The sequence below is a fragment of the Prenolepis imparis genome, unplaced genomic scaffold, assembly GCF_030444845.1.
Source record: "Prenolepis imparis isolate NDT839.2.m4 unplaced genomic scaffold, iyPreImpa1.0 SCAF_3, whole genome shotgun sequence".
Lineage (NCBI taxonomy): Eukaryota > Metazoa > Arthropoda > Insecta > Hymenoptera > Formicidae > Prenolepis > Prenolepis imparis.
Window position 1 is genome coordinate 21,742,201 of NW_028141161.1, and position 22,122 is coordinate 21,764,322.

General features: G+C 36.5%; 1 protein-coding gene across 3 annotated transcripts in view; it reads left to right on the top strand.

Annotated features, from left to right (window-relative positions):
- Positions 1–10,781: 10,781 nt before the first annotated feature.
- Gudu (Armadillo repeat-containing protein gudu) overlaps positions 10,782–22,122 on the top strand; it is a 50,979-nt gene continuing 39,638 nt past the window's right edge. For all 3 annotated transcript variants that reach the window (XM_083035077.1, XM_083035074.1, XM_083035076.1), the window contains exons 1-2: positions 10,782–12,658; positions 13,158–13,206. Coding sequence is in view for 2 of the 3 variants with exons in the window: in XM_083035074.1 (XP_082891200.1) it covers positions 12,654–12,658; positions 13,158–13,206 (54 nt within the window). In the remaining variant the exon portion in view is untranslated. The remainder of the gene's footprint in view (positions 12,659–13,157; positions 13,207–22,122) is intronic.

The window sequence follows — 22,122 nt, forward strand, 5'->3', positions numbered from 1 at the left end:
AAGCAGTGGTATCAACGCAGAGTACTGTATTATTTACGAGCACGCTTACATGTGTCAATATATGTAAACGGACGAGATGGAGGAAAGGTATGTCGAGGAATTGCTCTTCTCTGGATATTGGATTCATAACCCATATAAGGACATCAAGAAGGTTATAAAAACCGACAAGCAGGTCGAGGGTAGACAAGGGATTTCATATAGGATAATAAAAGTGTAGCCTGTATATGCATGTCTATCTCGCGCCGTTTCAATCGATCTCGTCAAGATCTCGTGGCGCGACTCTTTACCATTTTTTTTATAACTAGCGAAATCGAAAGTGTATTGTTGTATTTTATATCGTTGCATAATTTCGTAAAGATAAATATATCTTATAAATTTTTTTCCAACAATTTCCTATTTATATCATCTCTGCGATATAAATACACGCGAAAGCTTTAATAAGAAAGGATATAGAAGAGAGAAGAGAGAGATAAAAAATTTCAATAAAATCTAAATTCGTATTGATAAATCATTCTACAAAATAAATTCTACAAAATTCAGACTTACTAAAGATCGAAGGTATTTTTGACATATTCATTATATGTTTATTAACCTACTTATATGAATAAATTGAACTGGATAGTAATAAATAACATATATATGTATATAATATACTCATATATTATAAAAGATAAGGAACAGTATTACCAAAGATAATTTTAGTCGTGCTAATAAGAGATATATTTTTAATAATCTCTAAACTCTAAAAAACAAGAAAAGATTTTTAAAAGTGTCAGATGAAATTTTGCAATCGAGCTGTAATAATACTATATTTATGTCACGAGTAATGATTTCTATTGAAATTAAAGTGAAAAAAGTAGCTTGTTCGTGCAAATTGGAATAAAAGAGAATGTATGTTCCATCCATATCTATTGATAATTCATTAATAATAATCGTTGGAACGTGTCCCTGTAATTAATACTTTTTTCATCTATCTAGGTCATAAATGACCTCAAAATTATACTTGTTTCAGCAACTATTCAAATCGAAAGATGTGATTATATATACATACATATACAGGGTGTCCCCGAGTCCTCGGATCAACTCTCGTGGGTAGATTCCTGGGATCATTTGGAGACAATTTTTCCTCAGCGAAAATGTCGAGGGAGGTCATCATTTTTTGCATGTTCCCAATTTTTGTCATCATGTATCTTTGTAACTAAGCCTTATATTAAAATTTTATTAAAGTAAACTCTATCTGAAATTAACTGAAGAATGTGATTTTGTTAATATTTTATTTCCACAAGGCTTAGTTTGTGAAAAACCCTTTATTTTCAATCGCTTATAACTCGAAAATTATTGGTGCCTCGACATTTTCGCTGAGGAAAAATCGTCTCCAAATGATCCCAGCAATCTACCCACAAGAGTTGATCCGCGAGTTCGGGGACACTCTGTATAATGCCTGTCATCACATATATTGTATATATATGTATATAAATCGATTGTACCTTCTCATTGTCAGTAATCTAATCCGACTGTTTCAAAATGATGACGTAACATGCCAGATATTAGCATAGGTCTTAATTATTACACGCTGACACGAATTGACGCAATTATTTATCGCGGATTCGCTATCTCGTTCCACGCGGTAAGCCTACACAGCGAGCCTAATGTTGCAATATCGCGGAATCCTCTATGTATATGTCACAATCTCTTGCACGCAAATGTATTATTCCACGAATCCTAATACGAAACATTTTTATTCCCCTCCGAGTGACGATAAATAAATAAATAACAGGTCGGCCGAATATCGTCGACTGACTGAGAGAGTCTTTTCCTTCGGTGAAGTAAAACGGGGGAGGGAGGAAGGGGTGGCTGGCGGCGCCTTTTACTTGAGAATGCGAATCCGGCAACCTTTCGGTTTCTCACGTCTCGCGTCTGACATATTTCGCGCTCGCTTCACTGTCAGTCCAAACACTGGTCGAGAGAGCTCCTAACCTTCGCGTTTCTCGTCCGGTCACGTCTCGCCAGGTACATATCGGGTGACTCAAACAGACATACATATGTCAAATTGTCCATCTCTTCTTTATCTCACCGGCTCTTACCCCGAATGTTTTAAGGGAAATAGTGCGCGGAAAATTGTCGTGCACACCTAATACGGGACGTATTTTCATTGCGCGTACGGTCGCACGTTCAGCCAATATTCCATTTTAATTAGTTTCATGCGCTTTGTGCATGAAATCTCATTACTGCCATTAGGCGCTGAATTAATGTTGTACCTTAATTAGATTTGCATGCAATAATCGTCGTACGCGTGCGTTTCGGCCTATAAATGTACGCCGATATACGTATATATACATATATAGGTATATACATACATATATTAAAAGCGCGCGATGGGAAATTGTCATTTCCCGATCGTGTGTCGGATAAACTTTGGGTTTTCCGCAATGCAAACGAGTGCGAGGACTTGGAGATTTCAAGCGATCTCCCTCGATAGATTCTTCGATAAAATCTTGATTTTATTCCAATTTCCCTTACAGATAGACACGTATACAAAGTGCTGCTTCGTATACTTTCTATGCATTATTTTACTAACCCACGCAGGTTGTATTTGCGCACGTATAATTTCTCCTCTCTACTCTCCATTCTCGTTAATTACACAAAAGTCTCATTAACCAGTCAGCGATACCTCGAGCGGCGCGATGGATGGATGGACGAAGAGAGCCAGCAGCGGAGAGAAAAGAATATTTCTCAGTTGAAAAAAAAAACCAAAAATAAAAAAAACAATTGTATAAAAAAATCTTTCTCTCCAGCAGAAACGTGATATATGTTTTCGAAATCTCTAAAAAGTATCCGCGCGCCGTATAACTTCCAACGATCGTTAAGTTTTCGTTCATTAAGTTTTCGCTCGCGAGATGTATCTATAATTATAACTGCGAGATGCGCGCTAAGAAAGATATCGTCCTTGCAAAAAGCAGGAGTCGTTAAATATGACTTTTCCATCCGTCGCGCTAAATATTTAATGACGAATTAAAAATTTAGAAAATTGAGCAAAGTATAACTGACTTTCGATAAACAAGATAGTGACGTTTGCAATAATTGCGATAATTATTTACCAAAAGGATCATCAAACGGACAAACACTCAGTTTTTGTAATAATTTTACAAATGCGAGAATCACAAAATACTTTTCCATCTTTTGCTCTAAATGTTTAATGACAAATTAAAGATGTAGAGAATCGAGCAAAGTGTGACTGACTTTTGATAAACAAGACAATAGACAGAAGTGCGACGTGTTGCAACAACTGCGTTATTTTCATAACGATAATTATTTTCCAAGACTCGTCAAAAGAATAAACACTTGCTACTCGGTAATAATTTTACAAATGTATCGTTAATCCCATTGTTACATTCATTCGATTGTGTTACTTCGCTTGATTACTTTGCTCCGTCTTTTTCGCGCGTTTCACATATTACTTGAGAAATGTACCTGCTACGTCAGACAGACTGTAAAAGAGAGAAAAAGCTTTCCCGGATAATATCCCGCCCGCATTTTGGAGAATCACGGTCTGTGTGATGGAACTGTTTCCGACGTAGGTTGCACAAGCCGGATCGTATTAAATATGAATCCGCAACTCGGCCATCCATCTTGAAAGTTTTGACGCGTAAGCGCATTTATCGAGCAGAGCGAGAGCGAGCAAGCAAGCGGAGTAACGTTCGCTCCGACCATAAAACCGTGAGGTAACCGCTTGTAATGTAATCGAATGGGAAACAATACCCGGACGTGGTGTCGGACCAGATCAGTGACCGAGTAAATACGAGCGCGACACGTACGAGCTCTCAGAAATAAAAAAAAAAGAAAACCAAAGAGAAAAAATTATAAATTAAAGGTATTAGTCAAAGATATGATTAAAAAACATAATAAAGGAAAAGGATGTATAAAAAGTGTTTCTTATAGTAATCTTAAATCAGATCTTTCTTTGGCTTTACAATCTATGATTTTATCATCAACTAAAAATTAAAGGTAGTCAAAGATATGATTAAAAAACGTAATAAAGGAAAAAATATATATAAAAAGTGTTCCTTATAGTAATCTTAAATCAGATCTTTCGAAATAGCTTTACAATCTATGATTTTATCATCAGTAGTGTAGACGGAAATTATGCAAACATGTTACAAATTTTTACTTGGAAAAAAAGGATTAAAATTATATCTCGACATCTAAAATTTTCATCTGATACTTTTACCCTTTCCGTCTCCCGAGTAAAAAATATAAAAATTAAATTACTACAAGCAGAATGAGCGGATAAAGAGAGTGAGAGGAGGAGAAGGGGGGTGAGAGAGGAAGTTTGAAAAGTTGAGCGCCAAAGGAGAAGTCAGCTCGCAGTTGGAACCGTAAAATATTTTTATCAAATGTCTCAGAGCCAGTAATTTAGCGTGTGAAGGAAGCAGAGCGAAAGAGTTCTACGTCTGACCGACATTACTGACCGTTCGCCGCCGCAAAACTCCAAGTTCGTCCATAACGAATCACCAGAAGTGCAAGTCTGGCTTCCGGCCACCGAAAGGATAGAAATTCACCGTCCCGCACACGTAGGGAGCCATGTCAATTTCCGCCGAAGCCCTTAATCGTCTTCTACTTCTACTTCGTGGCGGAAAGGGGTGGAGAGGAAGAGAAGGGGATACGCGTCACTATTTTCTGACGCGATATATATATATATATATATATATATATATATATATGTATATATGCGCACGTCATTTGCATCGAATAATAGCGCGATCGGAGAGTCGAAAAATGGAACAAAGAAATGTCTCTGGCACGCATCAACCCAGCCTCTACGAAAAAAATATATTTAACTTGAAATAAAAATTTTTTAAAATAAAGTTAAAACCTGGAGGTAGCCCCTGGCACCTTTATTTGTTGTCCATCGTTCTGGAATGGAAAAATTAATCCACCGAAAAAAGTTTCACAGTCGGGTTGTCTACTCTGACACGTCAATATGGTTGACTAACCCACGCGGTGGCTTCCGCTGCTCTTTCACAGATTTCGATTTTTCACGCGAAATCTCTTTTTCACAGTTGCACGCGTTTGCTGTAGGAGCAACGGTTCGTAGACAAAAATTTTTTTTTATTATTTCGCCGTATGCAACGGCCTATGTATCATTATTTATCAAAAATCAGAATATCGTGAAAGCGTTATTACTTCCATTAAATGTCCATTAAAAATAATACGCGCCAGGGAATGTCGGACTCATTACCGTATAGCGTGTGTATAAATATTTCGCGACTTAATAAATTTGCACAATTGGTGAAAATTCAATTGTGTATCATTTTACGACGAAGCTCGCGGGGTTAAATTTTGCATCGCGAAAATGACATTATACAATATTCGTGGGCGTTATTAGCGTCGCGTCGAATCTCTCGTCCTCGCTTGATAATATATTTCTCAAAGATCGCGAGAAATCTACACGTTTGATGCGCGTTACGCACGAGTGACGTGGCAGAGTGCATTAGCGGGCCGATTCGCGGTGAACGCGGGGGCCCGTTAAGATCGTTAAAGTGATGAATCGACGGGCGAGGGCGAAGGGCAAGATGCACCCGCGGGATGACGAAGGGCGAGTGGTAAATCATGCCTCTTGCCCGCGCGATGGCGACTCGAACGATGACTTCCTGGACGATCGCCAAAACCGACGTAGGCGAGCGAGCCGGAAAGCCGGGGTTGGAAAGCGTGTACGTCGTGCATATATGTGTGTGTGTGCCTATAGGGGTGAGGAAATTGAGGATGAGAGAATGGAAGGGAAGTACAGAAAGTTGGACGAGATCAGAGAGTTGGGTGACAGCAACCGGCAGCTTCCGGAACGGTTGCCTCGTGTTCGGAGAGAGAGAGCGTTGTTTGATAAGGCACACATATATCCTCGGATAATATTAATACAAGTTTGACCCTTTCACGGTACAGTCTCGTCGACTAAATTCACCAACGGAAATAAACGAAAAAATAAAGGAGGGAGAATTCCTTGGATATTATTTTCAGCTCGATCAGCTGATATCTTTCGCGAAGTCGATCTTTTGCTAGCGCCTGTTCATTTCGAGAATGTACTCATCCATCGTGAACCGGATCTCTCTCCCAGGGAAGGGGGAATTCGGCGTTAAGAAATTTATTACTCTACCGCGGGAGGCATAAGTACTTCCGTATTCTTTATTGTAGTATTAAACGAAGTAGAGTTCCCGAATCGCGCCGAAGTAGAGCTCGCGCGAAAGTAGTATAAATCAGCAAACGGCCGGTCATACGTTTCAGGGGATATAATATCGTGATTATATTTTGGCGCGCGATATATACGATTTCAGATTTTTAACCCCCTCCCCCCTTCCCTTCCGGTCTGCCACGCCACGAAATATCGTACTATAATAACGTAGCGAGATTTTATGTTTTAAGCTCTTGGGCAAAGAGCATAAATGCACCAACTGTCGCGTAAAATAATAGTAGTATAATCATTTTATGGCCCGGCGTTTGTCGATCGTATCGCGCTCGTGTTTTTTTCGCGAAAAAAAAAAGATCCCTCTCTTTCTCTCGATAATGCAGGCGAGATAGATATATATGTGATAAGTAATATCGAGATTTTTTTTCAGTACGGTAAAAGGTTATCCTATATACATCGCGGTGCTCACATCTTCGGATAAATGGCGAAACGCGATTGAAACGCATCGAAACGAGCGGACGGAATCTCTCACTGTTTGCCCAACAATATATTACACGCTTTATATATGTCCATTTTGTGCAAATACCGAGAGAAAGAGAGAGAGCCACGAGGACATTCTACGGATATTCCCGATAATCCAGAGACTATAGCCGATATCCAATATAATATTCCCAGAATTTCCCTTCATATATATATATATATATATATATATATATATATATATATATATATTCGCAGATCGACGGGCCGGAAAGATCATGAATAATAAATGTTGTAAAGACTCTTCTTCTTTTTCACGATCTTATTCGTGTCAATTATTCGTTCCATCTGCGAGATCTCTCTTATATCTCTTTCTTTCTCTCTTTTCTTAGGAGTTCTTGCAATAAATTTCTATATTAACGTCATCACACTTCCGATTTGCTTCAAAATTTACATGAATCTTTTTAGTTTACAATTAAGATATATGATAATTAAGATATATGATAAAATCGTCAAGTGGCGTTTTTTCCTAAAGACAACATATCGTTTGCCCGGCTTCAAAACATCATATATCTTCGTAGATCAAAAAGAAGCTTCCTGTAAATTTTTGAAGCAAATCGGAGGTGATAAACGTTAATATAGAAATTTACCTTTCGAGTATAAAAGCATTTACGATTCCAAAAATAATGCTTTTCCCAGGGATTATCGCTGTCATTCAAATCTATCAAATATAAGTCGCAATAAAAACAACATATCTGATCTAAATTTCCTGTGGAATAAAATCCCGCCTCCGCTAATTGCTTCTTAGGATAATATTTCGTTCGAGACCATGATGTAAAATGTAAAACCTTGAAGATGAGCTTGATAAAAGCGATATTTAGGATGCTTACTACACGGAATGCAGTAACGTAAGAATATTAAGAATATAACAATACTGAGATCTCAAATGCTTTGCTATTTCGTTTGTTTTTCGTAATTTGCAACAACATAAAAAACTGCTAAGTAATTTATTCATTTGTTCCACAGTATATCAATATCTGCAGAATAAGAATTAGTGTTTTATTACCGCTTTGTATTATAAGAATGTTTAAAATTTTATCTAAAAAAGGAATAAAATTTCCTGCAAACATCAATGTATACGGCGCTATAAGTCTACTGCATTATAGTAAATTCCTTCGTTTCCATTTGTTTTTCTTTTCGGAATATATAATTTCGATATATAATATATACATATGTATATAATAAGTATATGAAGAAGAATATTTATACGATTTTTGTCACAAAGAGACAAAATGTTTGTGTTTTGTAATAGATGGATTTCGAGATTGCACATATTGAGCTACTTCTATAATTGTTTAATTGCTTAAACGCTTTTTCTGTCCGCATAATTAAAAAATTAATTTGCTACTAATTGCGCAAGTATAATATAATGCGAACTAGTTCTACAATGCGAAATAACTCACAATCAGTTTTATATGCAAGTTAAATTTTCAATTAAGAATATCATGTTTCAATTTTATTTTTTATTTATCTTGTTTCTAAAATCAACTTTTTGTTAATTTGTAATTGCGCGCGATCAAGCTATCAATAACAATTCTATATTGACATAAAAATTTATCGAATAAACATTATAAATTATAAAACATTCGTAATATAAATTTATCGTAAAAGTATGAATTAAAATAATGAATTGTGTTTTCAACAATTTCATTTAGTGACGAAAAATCGACTTACTCTTTCTTCGCTACTCCAAGATTGAGCAATTATTTTAATAAATTTGATATTATAAAAAAGAGCAACACTCTGGACAGTTTAGTAAAAGATTTAGCCGGATTTAGCTTATCAACCATAAAGAAATACTGATATATATTCGAGATAAAATCGGTAACAAAATAAAAAAAATAAAAATAGCAGTTAAGTGTTACTCAAAACAAAGATGCATACATCATTTTATCATATAATTTCTTAAATCTTTTTTAATATAAACATATGATTTCTTAATTCTTTTCGAAATTGCGCTTTACTTAATTTCTGATTAATTAATCTGCATATACAGATAATGTTATATGTATACATGCAATACACTCACCGATACGATGCGCAGTAGCTCTATAGTACAAATCGTTGATCCCGTTGATCTATAACAGATAAAAAAACAAATTATTTGTATACAAAATAGTTTTCAAAATAATTAATATTTGAAAAAGTCAATAATGCGCAATTAAACTTTTATTCGTACCGTAAAATATATTTAATAAAATTACGTCAAAAATTATTCAACTTTTTAATTATTTCTTAGATCTAAATTTATATACAATATAATAAAATTTAATTTTTAAAAAGTAAGTTAAATAATTATAAATTGTATAAACAATATTAAAATTATACATATTATATGTATATAAAATAAATTATAGCTAATTATAATAAAGTTTAATGTAATAATTTTTTTTATTTTTATGTAAATTACCTTAAATATCCATATTAATTTTTTTTCTCAAATTTTTTTTAAATTTTATTTCAAATTCTTAATATTAACTTATTTTGAATTTTATTTTAATAAAAATTTAAACAATAAATTTATATAAATTATATATGTAATTATATATTTATTTATATATTTATATAATATTATATAAGTTTGTTTTAATTAAAATTTGCTTACCGCATGGTTGCTCCGCAGTTGCCTGATGCCTCCCCGGGCCGCCTCTTTTTCGTTGCAAAGTTCCAGGAAGAAGATTTATTCACACACAATCGGATAAATCGCAGATAAACACTCGCGCAGAAATATTTATACGATATGCGATTTAAATATTACACTTTCGTAACGTCTTTACAGACACGTATGTATTCACTCTCGACGCGGAAAATACGCGGAAAACGCGTCGATAATTTCGTGATCGTCGCGAAAAAAACCGTCGACATTTTTTCACTTTCGATATATTTAATATTTTGCGACTAATTACGTTTCGTCGATCAATGAATAATTATTAATTAATATTATATTACGAGAAAGAGAAGAGAAAAGAGAGAAAAAAGAGAGAGAGAGAGAGAAAAGAGAGAGAGAGAGAGAGAGAGAGAGAGAGAGAGAGAGAGAGAGAGAGAGAGAGAGAGAGAGAGAGAGAGAGAGAGAGAGAGAGAGAGAGAGAGAGAGAGAGAGAGAGAGAGAGAGAGAGAGAGAGAGAGAGAGAAGTTATGCAAATATGCATTTTCGGGGCCTGAGAGAAGAAAACGTTCCTGAAATTAACCCGACGCGAGAATACGCAATATAAAAAGACTTTTCTTATTAAAAGGAACACACATATCGTGAAGTATTATCGGAAAAACACAGACTTAACGGATGATTCTCGAGACCAATTCACGTCGCACAAACATAACCGCGTTGTTGGACGAAATCTATCGAACGCGCGAGATATTTCACTTATCTATATAGAAATCTAATCGTGCGTACGTACAAGCACATGGAAACACGCGATATTAATTAGCAATTACCTTTTGATCGACGAAGAATTCTAATATTGAAGTCACGATCGATGCACGCGTCGTGTGACTCGTAGGAAGTTTGGCAAACTTGTGAGCAACAGTTAGCGCCCTTGAAATGGACGCGTGAACCCCGTAGACTTTCTCTCCTTTTCTTGCCGCCACTTTTCGCGCCTTTTTCAATCGCACAATGTTAATTGTCACGAATAAATCAAGAGACGTTAATTGTCATGAATATAATCGAGTTGACAGTGTGTTATTAAATAAAATTTCGCGTATTTAAATTATGTTGTAATAGTGAGAATTTTGATTTTAATAGAATTAATATTTATACGGATGGACCAAGTCGCGCATCGATATATCTCGACGCGTCGCCGTGGTCGAGATTTTGCGATAAAAGCCGTGCCGATCGACATGTAACCCCCCTTGCAACGTCACTGCAACGTCACAGGGTTACTTCGGAAATGTCGGGCGAAACGTCGAACGATCGTCGCGATTACGATTGAGCCTCCCCCGCGAGTGATAGTGATCCATATTTAATCGATGCGTGTATCGCGGTTGACAGACGCGTCGAGATTTCGCGACGAACGCTTTAACAAGTGACTGGGGTGCGCTCCTTTAATGCAGTCGCGCGTGTCTTCGCTCGCGTCTTCACTCGCGTCTTCACTCGCGTCTTCGCTCGCGTCTTCACTCGCGTCTTCGGTCGCGTCTTCACTCGCGTCTTCACTCGCGTCTTCACTCGCGTCTTCACTCGCGTAGTCGTCGGATACCCGCATGATGCCCATGACGCTTGGAAGAATTTCGGGAATGCCGGGGAAGATACTAGACAATCGTCGCGATTGATGTTGAAAATAAGTATTTCGCGAGTGATAGTGACGAGTGTTTAATTCGTGCGTGATATACATCGCGTCGCCGTGGTCGAGATTTTGCGAGCCGTGCCGATCGACATGTAACCCCCCTTGCAACGTCACTGCAACGTCACAGTGTTACTTCCAAAATGTCGGGCGAAACGTCGAACGATCGTCGCGATTACGATTGAGCCTCCCCCGCGAGTAATAGTGATCCATATTTAATCGATGCGTGTATCGCGGTTGACAGACGCGTCGAGATTTCGCGACGAACGCTTTAACAAGTGGCTGGAGTGCGCTCCTTTAATGCAGTCGTGCGTATCTTCGCTCGTGTCTTCACTCGCGTCTTCGGTCGCGTCTTCACTCGCGTCTTCACTCGCGTCTTCACTCGCGTCTTCACTCGCGTCTTCACTCGCGTAGTCGTCGGATACCCGCATGATGCCCATGACGCTTGGAAGAATTTCGGGAATGCCGGGGAAGATACTAGACAATCGTCGCGATTGATGTTGAAAATAAGTATTTCGCGAGTGATAGTGACGAGTGTTTAATTCGTGCGTGATATACATCGCGTCGCCGTGGTCGAGATTTTGCGAGCCGTGCCGATCGACATGTAACCCCCCTTGCAACGTCACAGTGTTACTTCCAAAATGTCGGGCGAAACGTCGAACGATCGTCGCGATTACGATTGAGCCTCCCCCGCGAGTGATAGTGATCCATATTTAATCGATGCGTGTATCGCGGTTGACAGACGCGTCGAGATTTCGCGACGAATGCTTTAACAAGTGGCTTTTTTGTGTGCTCCTTTAATACAGTCGCGCGCGTCTTCGCTAGCCGTTGAATAACCTATAACGCTTCGATAGATTTCGAGAGTGTTGGGGAAAATATTAGACAATCATCGCGATGTCGAAAATAAGTATTTCGTGAGAGATAGAGTTTATGAATGTTTAATCTGTACGTGAATCACGGTTGACAGAAGTTCGGACAGTGACGTTTTTATTCTCATGAATATGCAATTAATTATGTATCGATTGATAGTAATTATTAATTATTATTACACATTAGAAGGGAAAAACGTTATGCGTAATATTCAATTTATTGTGTTCACGACATATCCACGTGTTTGAAAAGATATATAAAACGCGGAAAAAGTAAGAAGTTTTAGACTCGAAATATTCGTGAAAGTAGCTCGACGCAAGAATATGTAATATGATACATTCCTTACCTCAAGCGCACGTGCGCCTTACTGCAAAAACAAAAAACATCGACTCGCCGCGATGGAGGGGATAAACGCGAGCTCGCACGTTCACGGTCGTCACAAGTAGTTGAATTTCGGACTTCTTCACTTATATGTATATTGTATATTGGGTCGCAATTTTCAGGTTGAGCACCTCGCGACGTAGTGAACGCAGTTAAGTTCATGTCTCTTTTATCTCTTTTCACATCTTGATTATTATTAATATGTGAATCTCTTACACTTTCGCTAATTATCGCATAGCAATTGTCGCCCATGATTATGTATCGCAATTATATATTATATATTATGAAGTGTTATTTACGCATTCGTCGATCATCGAATAGTGCTATACGAATCGCATATACGTGAATTTCGGGAATGCCGGGAAAAAAAGAGGCGGCCCGGGGAGGCATCGGGCAACGACGGAGCAATCATGCGGTAAGCAGATTATAATTAAAACAAATTTATATAATATATAAATAAATATTATAATTACATATATAATTTATATATAATTTAATAATTATACATATATAATTTATTTAAATTTATTGTTTAAATTTTTATTAAAATGAAGTTTAAAATAAGTTAATATTAAGAATTTGGAATAAAATTTAAAAAAAAGTTTGAGAAAAATTAATATGGCTAATTTATAATGAAAAAATTTATTTTATATAATATATAATAAGTATAATTTTAATATTGTTTATACAATTTATAATTATTTAACTTACTCTTTAAAAATTAAATTTGATTATATTGTATATTTTAGATCTAAGAAATAATTAAAAAGTTGAATAATTTTTGACGTAATTTTATTAAATATATTTTACGGTACGAATAGAAGTTTAATTGCGCATTATTGACTTTTTCAAATATTAATTATTTTGAAAACTATTTTGTATACAAATAATTTGTGTTTTTTTATCTGTTATAGATCAACGGGATCAACGATTTGTACTATAGAGCTACTGCGCATCGTATCGGTGAGTGTATTGCATGTATACATATAACATTATCTGTATATGCAGATTAATTAATCAGAAATTAAGTAAAGCGCAATTTCGAAAAGAATTAAGAAATCATATGTTAACTTTATATAAAAGGAGATTTAAGAAATTATATGATAAAATAATGTATGCATCTTATTTGTTTTGAGTAACACTTAACTGCTATTTTTACTTTTTTTATTTTGTTACCGATTTTATCTCGAATATATATCAGTATTTCTTTATGGTTGATAAGCTAAATCCGGCTAAATCTTTTACTAAACTGTCCAGAGTGTTGCTCTTTTTTATAATATCAAATTTATTAAAATAATTGCTCAATCTTGGAGTAGCGAAGAAAGAGTAAGTCGATTTTTCGTCACTAAATGAAATTGTTGAAAACACAATTCATTATTTTAATTCATACTTTTACGATAAATTTATATTACGAATGTTTTATAATTTATAATGTTTATTCGATAAATTTTTATGTCAATATAGAATTGTTATTGATAGCTTGATCGCGCGCAATTACAAATTAACAAAAAGTTGATTTTAGAAACAAGATAAATAAAAAATAAAATTGAAACATGATATTCTTAATTGAAAATTTAACTTGCATATAAAACTGATTGTGAGTTATTTCGCATTGTAGAACTAGTTCGCATTATATTATACTTGCGCATTAATTTTTTAATTATGCGGACAGAAAAAGCGTTTAAGCAATTAAACAATTATAGAAGTAGCTCAATATGTGTAATCTCGAAATCCATCTATTACGAAACACAAACATTTTGTCTCTTTGTGACAAAACTCCTACAAATATTCTTCTTCATATATACTTATTATATATATTCCGAAAGGAAAAACAAATAGAAGCGAAGGAATTTACTATAATGCAGTGGACTTACTCTTTTTTACATAAAATTTTTAACATTCTTACATAGCAGTAATAAAACACTAATTCTTATTCTGCAGATATTGATATACTGTGTGCAACAAATGAATAAATTACTTATAAGTTTTTTATGTTGTTGCAAATTACGAAAAACAAACAAAATAGGAAAGTATTTAAGACCTCAGTATTATTCTTAATATTCTTACGTTACTGCATTCCGTGTAGTAAGTATCCTAAATATCGCTTTTATTAAACTCATCTTCAAAGTTTTGCGTCATGGTCTCGAATGAAATATTATCTAAGAAGCAATTAGCGGAGGTGGCATTTTATTCCACAGGAAATTTAGATCAGATATGTTGTTTTTATTACGACTTATGTTTGATCCCTGGGAAAAGCTAAGTTATTTTTGGAATCGTAAATGCTTTTATACACTCGAAAGGTATATTTCTATATTAATCATCACCATTAGTGTCTATTAAACACGAAACAAAGCATATGTACATTGAATATTAACACGCCCACACACTTTCACACATACATACGTGGGTATATATCGAAGATAGAACGCCAATATCGTATAATAATCTTTATCACTTGTTAACGCACATACAATGGCGTATTATAATGTTCTTTAGATACTCGAATAACGCGACACACGAGCGGGAACTGCGGAAAAGTTTGACGTAACCTTCGCTGCAGTCGAGACTAGTACTAAAAAAATGAGACGCTATTTGGAAAAATAAATGCCGGTGAATCTCGAGCGCGGTAAGGGAAGGGGCAAGAGTCTCGACGCGAGAATCGCTAAATCGTACGATGTTGGAAAATGCGACGGCGTGTCATATTACATCGAGGCTCGAGGCTCGAGCACGGGAAATTTCTACAAAAATAAGATAAACACGTATTCCTAGAAAGGACAGAGAGCGATGCGTTCGAGACTTATTCGTGTTTCTTACAACAGTTAGATTTTCAATCTATATATTAAAGAGGATGGTCGAATAAAATAAATGCTAGTTTTTACGTTCCGTACGAAATAACTGCGGATTGTCGCGATAGTTTTCATGTAAATATTATTAATTATTATTTCTTATATAGAGATCGTAAATTGACATAGTATCAATATTGAACGTATTTAAAACATGTTATTCGAAATTTTGATAAATTTCTATATTTACGTCATCACCTTCGATTTGTTTCAAAATTTACAGAAAGCTTCTTTTTGGTCTACAAAGATATACGATGTTTTTAAGCCGGACGAACGATATGTTGACGTTAGGAAAAAACGCCACTTGATTTTTCCCAAAGACAACATATTGTTTGCCCGGCTTGAAAACATCATATATCTTAATTGTAGACTAAAAAGAAGCTTCTTGTAAATTTTGAAGCAAATCGGAAGTGACGTTAATATAGAAATTGACCCTTTTTGCCGTCGATTTTCGCTTCGCTTAGCTTTAGTCAGCCAAGTTGAACGTGTTCGACGAATTGACATAACGAGCTTTGTCTAGATTAAAAAAATTAATTAGCAGCGATAATAATCGATGCGTGACGCGTATTACAGAATGCATTCTGTCTTTCTTTGGTCAAATTGTTCCTTAAGCGGAAACTCGTCGAACACGTTATCTCTATCTTATTTTTTCTTCGCGCAACTTTTTAATTTCCCATTTCCATTTACCTCGGTGACTAAGATTTAGCTTAAAACTTTGTTAAAAAGTTGGTCCGCGACATTAAATCGATTAAAGTTTTTGTCATTTATCTATTCCTCTGAACAGGTTAATTCGCAAGAAACCATTATACGAGACTGCCTTACATGTATAATTCACTTATGACAATCTCGATCATTTTTATGTAAAAAATTCCAAATCGATCGCGCGGAATACATTCGCGATCGAATCCCTTATTTTTATGAGAAACGCGAAATTTATATGAAAAAATATACCGGCCGTTTTTTCTCCTATTAAAAAATCTCCCTTCTGATTATTCATTTGCGAAAAAACCAACGCGACGCGATGTTTTCCCCTCATTAAGAAGTGCGAGCTGGCAGCAGCAGCCCCCTTTGAGATTTTTGCGCGTTTCACGCGTTTTTTCGTCATTTCGCGCGAACGCTCGTGAATCAAAATTAGAGTACGAGCTATTGTAATACTTGTCGGCACGAACCGGAAATTCCTCCACCGGAAACTCGCGAAAGACGGACGGACGTATATATACGCATCGTGTAATTAGCCGCAAGATCTTTCTGGGAAGAACAATCGAGGTGAACGAGGGGTTGGTTTCTAAAACAGACTCGTTTTTCAGAAATTCTTCTACTCCAATCTACGTTCAACAATAGACGGAGTTTTATTTAACAATCCATCTATTAAAATATTCTCCGTGCGAAAATTCGATATTCTGATATTTTTAATACGGAAGACACTTAATTTAGAAGCCAGTTAAGAATAAACAGTAAAATATTTTTTTTTTTAACCGGCACAAGTTTTCCTAGATTCCACAAAGACGTAAGGGGACAAAAAAGGTGAAAATCCGAAGAAAGTAAACTATTTTTTTTTTTTTTTTTTTTGTACTAAACCTGTTTCTCTACAAGGAGGAGGAAAGCTTACTCCTGTAACTTTTAAACGTTTGCATTTTTATTAAAGTATAACAACCAAGCTCTTTGAAAATCGATAGAGAAAAGTTGAATGTACAAAGCGCTTGAAAGTGTTTTCTACTTATTATATCCCGCGTAAAAACAAGACTTTTAGCGAGGATTTTTCTCAAAAATATATCATTTCAAATTAACGAGCCTTCTTTTCGCCTTTGATTGTCACAAGGAGAACTTCTCGGATTATCGATTGTTGGATATATATATATATATTTTTTTTTTTTTATATAACGTAGATCAGCTGTCGTCAGTCGCGAAGCGTAATTGCTCGGATGTAGAAACGAGAGGAAACCAAGAGATGCGTAAAAGGGGCTGCCGATGACAGTTCGACGATGTTCTCTGTCGGTGTTTTTTTTTTTTTTTTTCTTTTTTCTTTTTTCTTTTTTTCATCCCTCGAAAGAGACACGTTCGACAATCGAAAGTCTGCAATGACCGTGTATCTATCGACAGTCGCTTACGAAAATCGCCGCGGGTGTTTCGTTTTAATTAAATCAGCAATCCCGCCACCGTCCCTTTTCTCCCTCCCCCGCTCGCCGCACGTATCACATAACTATTCTGTCATAAATTAATTAAAAAGCTTCGGTCAACAGTATTTGCGTGGTGCGTATACACCACGACGCACAAAAATAATTTCCGGAAAAGTGTAACTACGAAATATTTTATGTAATTATTAATGAAACGGCTCGCGCTCTCTCTCTCTCTCTCTCTCTCTCTCTCTCTCTCTCTCTCTCTCTCTCTCTCTCTTCCCATTGAAATTTTCAACGCGAAAAGTCCGCGATTCATTACATTTATTTCGTTAAATTTTAAACTTTTAATTTTAAACGACCGCGAAACTCTGTTGGATTATTTACGCCGGCGCGTGCAATATTTGTTCGATATCAATTGTTGTTAATTAGAATTACGATTATGAAATTACGGCGATTCGGGCGATATTATTTCTGATCAATAAAATTTTCCACCGTTCTCTCTCTCTCTTCCCCTCTTTCGGCGTGTGCTTTAACGTGTCACCGCTACAAAAAAAAAAGAGAAACAAATTCTCCCTTGCGTGAGATAAAAGTAAATTGTAATCCGCATGTAATCCAAAATTTATCGAGACAATACGGGGCGCTTTTGCCAATTCGGTTTTAAATGAAATTTCCAATAAATAATACAGATGGGTGTTGAATTTGTTTCGATTGTTCTTGGGAAGATTTCAATGAATACCACACACGCACACACACACACACACACACATTCACACACATTCAATACACACGAATACGCGCGCGCATTGACGAAAATAGCGTGAAAGCTCGCGGGCGATAAATCTTAGCGAAATGCATTCGATCAGGATATGACTGGCAGAGCTGGAATCACTGTGCAAAAACTGACCGTGCGATGTTAGCACACGCGTGTGCTGCCGTGTCCCGTGCACATATTCACGCGCGTACCACTGGATGAAAATTCAGTCAAATTAACTATAAATCATGGGGGCCCGGAGAGATCGACGCCGACGATTATTTATAGTTTGCGCGGACACGCGAATGGTTTTTCGGCTATTACTCCGGGGTCGAATCGGAAATACGAAATACCCCGACAGACGCAATCATAAACGCATAGATGGGTCATCGGGATCGCTATTTTTCTCCCTTCTACCCCCCTCTCCCCCCAAATATATACGAACGCGGAAATTGGATAGAGCGCTAATTGGGCGCACATGTAATAAAACCGTTTAAATAATGATCCTTTACGCAGTTAGTTGATTTTGGGAAAATCAATTATTTTCGAACATTGTGATTCTACCCCATCGCCGAACCCATCTCCAGATGATTTACAGTGTTAAACTTTATGAGTGTTTTGCTGCCGAATATACGTACACAGTTACTTTTAGACGAGCGAAGGATACAATTTACTCTTTTGCCGATATGTAACTAAACTCAATAAAAAAAAGTAATACTCTTTCTCTCGGCATTTCGTGAATGATGGCTGTAGGATCGATCGTATAATTTCCATTATGTAATTGCAACCGATATTTCCCTTCGGTTTTATGCTCGGACACGTTTGAAAACACAATATTAAAAAAAAACCGCGAACATATTTACACGTACGTCCATACAGATTATTCGAATTACAGAGTCGCGTCAGTAATATTTCAAAAATATATTCGGACGGAAATGAGTTCCATTATTATCGCGCGCGATTGGAATATAACTCGCTTCCTGCTTATCTCATCCGACTCGTCAGATTGTTTGAAGGGATCGCAGACGCGAGAATGAGGAGGATGGGGTCCAGACTTATTCAGACGATAGAAATGATAAACGGATCAATGCGCGCGTTTCTCGACGCATTTATCTCTTGGGCGGAAAACGAATAGATACATTCAGCGGCGCGACTCGAATCGAATTTCGTTAATCTGTGCGCGATGTCGTTTTTTTCACGCAGTAATGATAATAGATAATAATCCGAACGGCAGAGAGAGAATCGTTGCACACTATGTCCAGAAGGGGTTCCCCCTTTCGCTTCATTCTCTCTCTCCCTTTCATTCATTTCCCGCCAGAGCCATTAATTTCCATTAACCATCGACAAAACTCGCCCATCGATACCCGCCGGGCGCTGACAACTCCAGAGGAAGTCACTGGGATGGGGACAACAGAAGTTAAATGATACGCGCGTGTACCAGCGTACGAAGGGTGCATGTATACTCGGCTATGTGTCCGTGACTTCTGCCTTTGTCGCGTATATTTTTTTTTATACCCGGCTCGTATATAAACCAATAATTCGCCGGTAAAAGCTGATACTCATACGGGAAACCACGGGAAATACGAGCGCAGGTTACAGGAGACGCGAGAGAAGGGGGGCACCCTCTCTCGCGAGGGAGGCTCTCTCCGACTTCGTCGTTTGTATTTACCCCATTCAATATTGCACGTATTATTGCACCGATACCGATCTATCGCAGCGATTGTGTCGCGTACACACGTGTGATTGACGTATAAAAAAGTGTTTGAGCAAAAAATTCCATATTTTACGAAGGCAAACATCATACATGGCGACCGCGTTTTTGTCCGATATACTTGCGGGATTGTACGCAAATTTTTCAATGCAAAAATTACAAAATTTTAGAAGCTGAATTTTATATAATATATATATTATAATATATATGTTCTTCGTCTTTCAATATAATATTGTATATGCACATATGCGCTAAACCTTATTGAAATTAATGCGTGTTGTTCCTTCACCTGTAAGCTTCACCGGACGGAAGTTAGCTAACCCTTCGCGTCTCTTTCTCCTTGTGTTCCCCTCCGCAAATCCCTTGTAATCTAGTACGTAACTAGTTGGAAACTTGGCGAATGCAGAATCACTACTAATTCTGGGATGCAAACTTATTTGGCGGTCATTTTCTATTAGCTGCTCTGATATTTTAGAGCTCTATCTCGGGATCTCGTACGGTTTATCAAACGCTACTAACGGATTAAAAACATGAATAATCTGTGTCGAGAAATATTTAATAATTCAATTTTTCAAACTATAAAGGCGAATATTCTCGGCTCGCTCGTACTTACCTCGGAATCAGTCAAATGAGATCATAATCCTCGAAAATGGAAACAAGATTAAAGATTATTCCTTTTTTTATCGAGAAACAATATAATATACAAAAAGGAGACGGTTATAAAAAGATTAAGAAAAATAGATTGAATGTTAAAATAGTGATTCTCACATATTTTCGATAAAATTTAACGAACGCTGCAATTTACAATTAGAAAAATCAATATTACTTTTTTACAAAAATAATAATTGCGTTACATTACGAGACAATCACATAAATATAATAAATACTTTCGATGCGATCGCAAAAAAAAAGGATGATTGAGTTAGGGATTCAGCGATCACGTGTGATTCATCAGATGATGCATCACTCATCGATGTATCTGTCAGCTCGATGGCCTTTAGTATTATGACGCCAATTTGGATGCATCCCTGGCGGAAGGCTGTATCATAACCACCGGTGAAGGGTTAAAGGGAGTTTATTACTTTACGAACCCCCGAGCCGACGCATGCGCGCTTACGTCTGTATAAATACACGTCGTGTACTCGCTCGCGCGTTTCGGGGACAATATCGGGATTTAACGGAGTTGGACATAAACATTTTATTTTTTTAAAGAAAAATAACAGACTTTATTGCGAATGTATTTAAGTTATCTTACACTTTCTTAAGCTCGACAGCTCGATGATATTTACAATGCTTCTCTCAATTAATTATATATATTTATGTATATATATTACAAATAAATATATCTCTCCGTTCAGGCATGCCGTGGTCTCTCTTCTCTCGAACGAAACGATTACATGATTCTCGGAAGCCCAGAAAAAAAAAAAATAAAAACGCATCGAAACAATATATATTTTTGTCGTTCAACACATTGCGCCGCTAAAAGCAAATTCTATGATATGATAAATTATAAATGATGTCGACATCGAGTTCGCATTATAACACACGTGCAGAGCGAGCGAGACTATCGATAAACGTATCCCCCTGTTGAACGGAATTTAATTTCTAGATTATTAATCTGCATTATATTCCGAATGGCGCATAGGATAATAGAGAAATATCGATAATTGCATGAATGGGACACGTTTGATTAAATACCATGACTCTCTCATATGGATTTTATAACTCATAAGCCAAACAATTGGTCACAATTAATTGTTTACGACACATACTCGTAACGTCATAAAAATTTTCAATTAATCGAATTATCTTTAATGTCGCAAAATTATTATTACAGAGTGATAGCATAAAAGCCCGTTTCAAACGCTATTTTAATATATTAATGAATAAACGACAATATCGCAAAAAATAATAATAAATTGCTTAATAAAAATTTGTTTTAAAAAAATGCAAATAACGTAACGCGCGAATATTAAAAGATCGATACTTTGGCCGAGAATCGCATAATGCCTTAGTGATGAATGCTAGGAGAATCGATACGACGTGGAAATTTGTTTAATTTCTTTCTCTCTCTCACACACACACACACACACACACACATCCCTATACACACCCCTATACACACGCGCAATTCTTTCTCTCGTTTCGCCTACTTTATAATTAAGACACGACAATGCAAGTGCTAATACTATCATTTGTGCAGCGAGTACGATCGCGCTCGTGTGTATGTGTGTTACGTGTGTTTCTATACAGGCAACACGTAACAACACTCTACGTCGGATGCCAGAAAAATATAGACTCGTTCATATCCGGTTCTTTAGCTGGGATCCCGTCTGACATGTTGCATTTATACAAACGGGCATGCCAAACAAACATGTCAAACGCACCGCAAGTGGCCCGCAACGCGGCTCTGCAACCTTTTCATCTCCCTTCCTTCCCCCTCTCTTTCACTCCCTC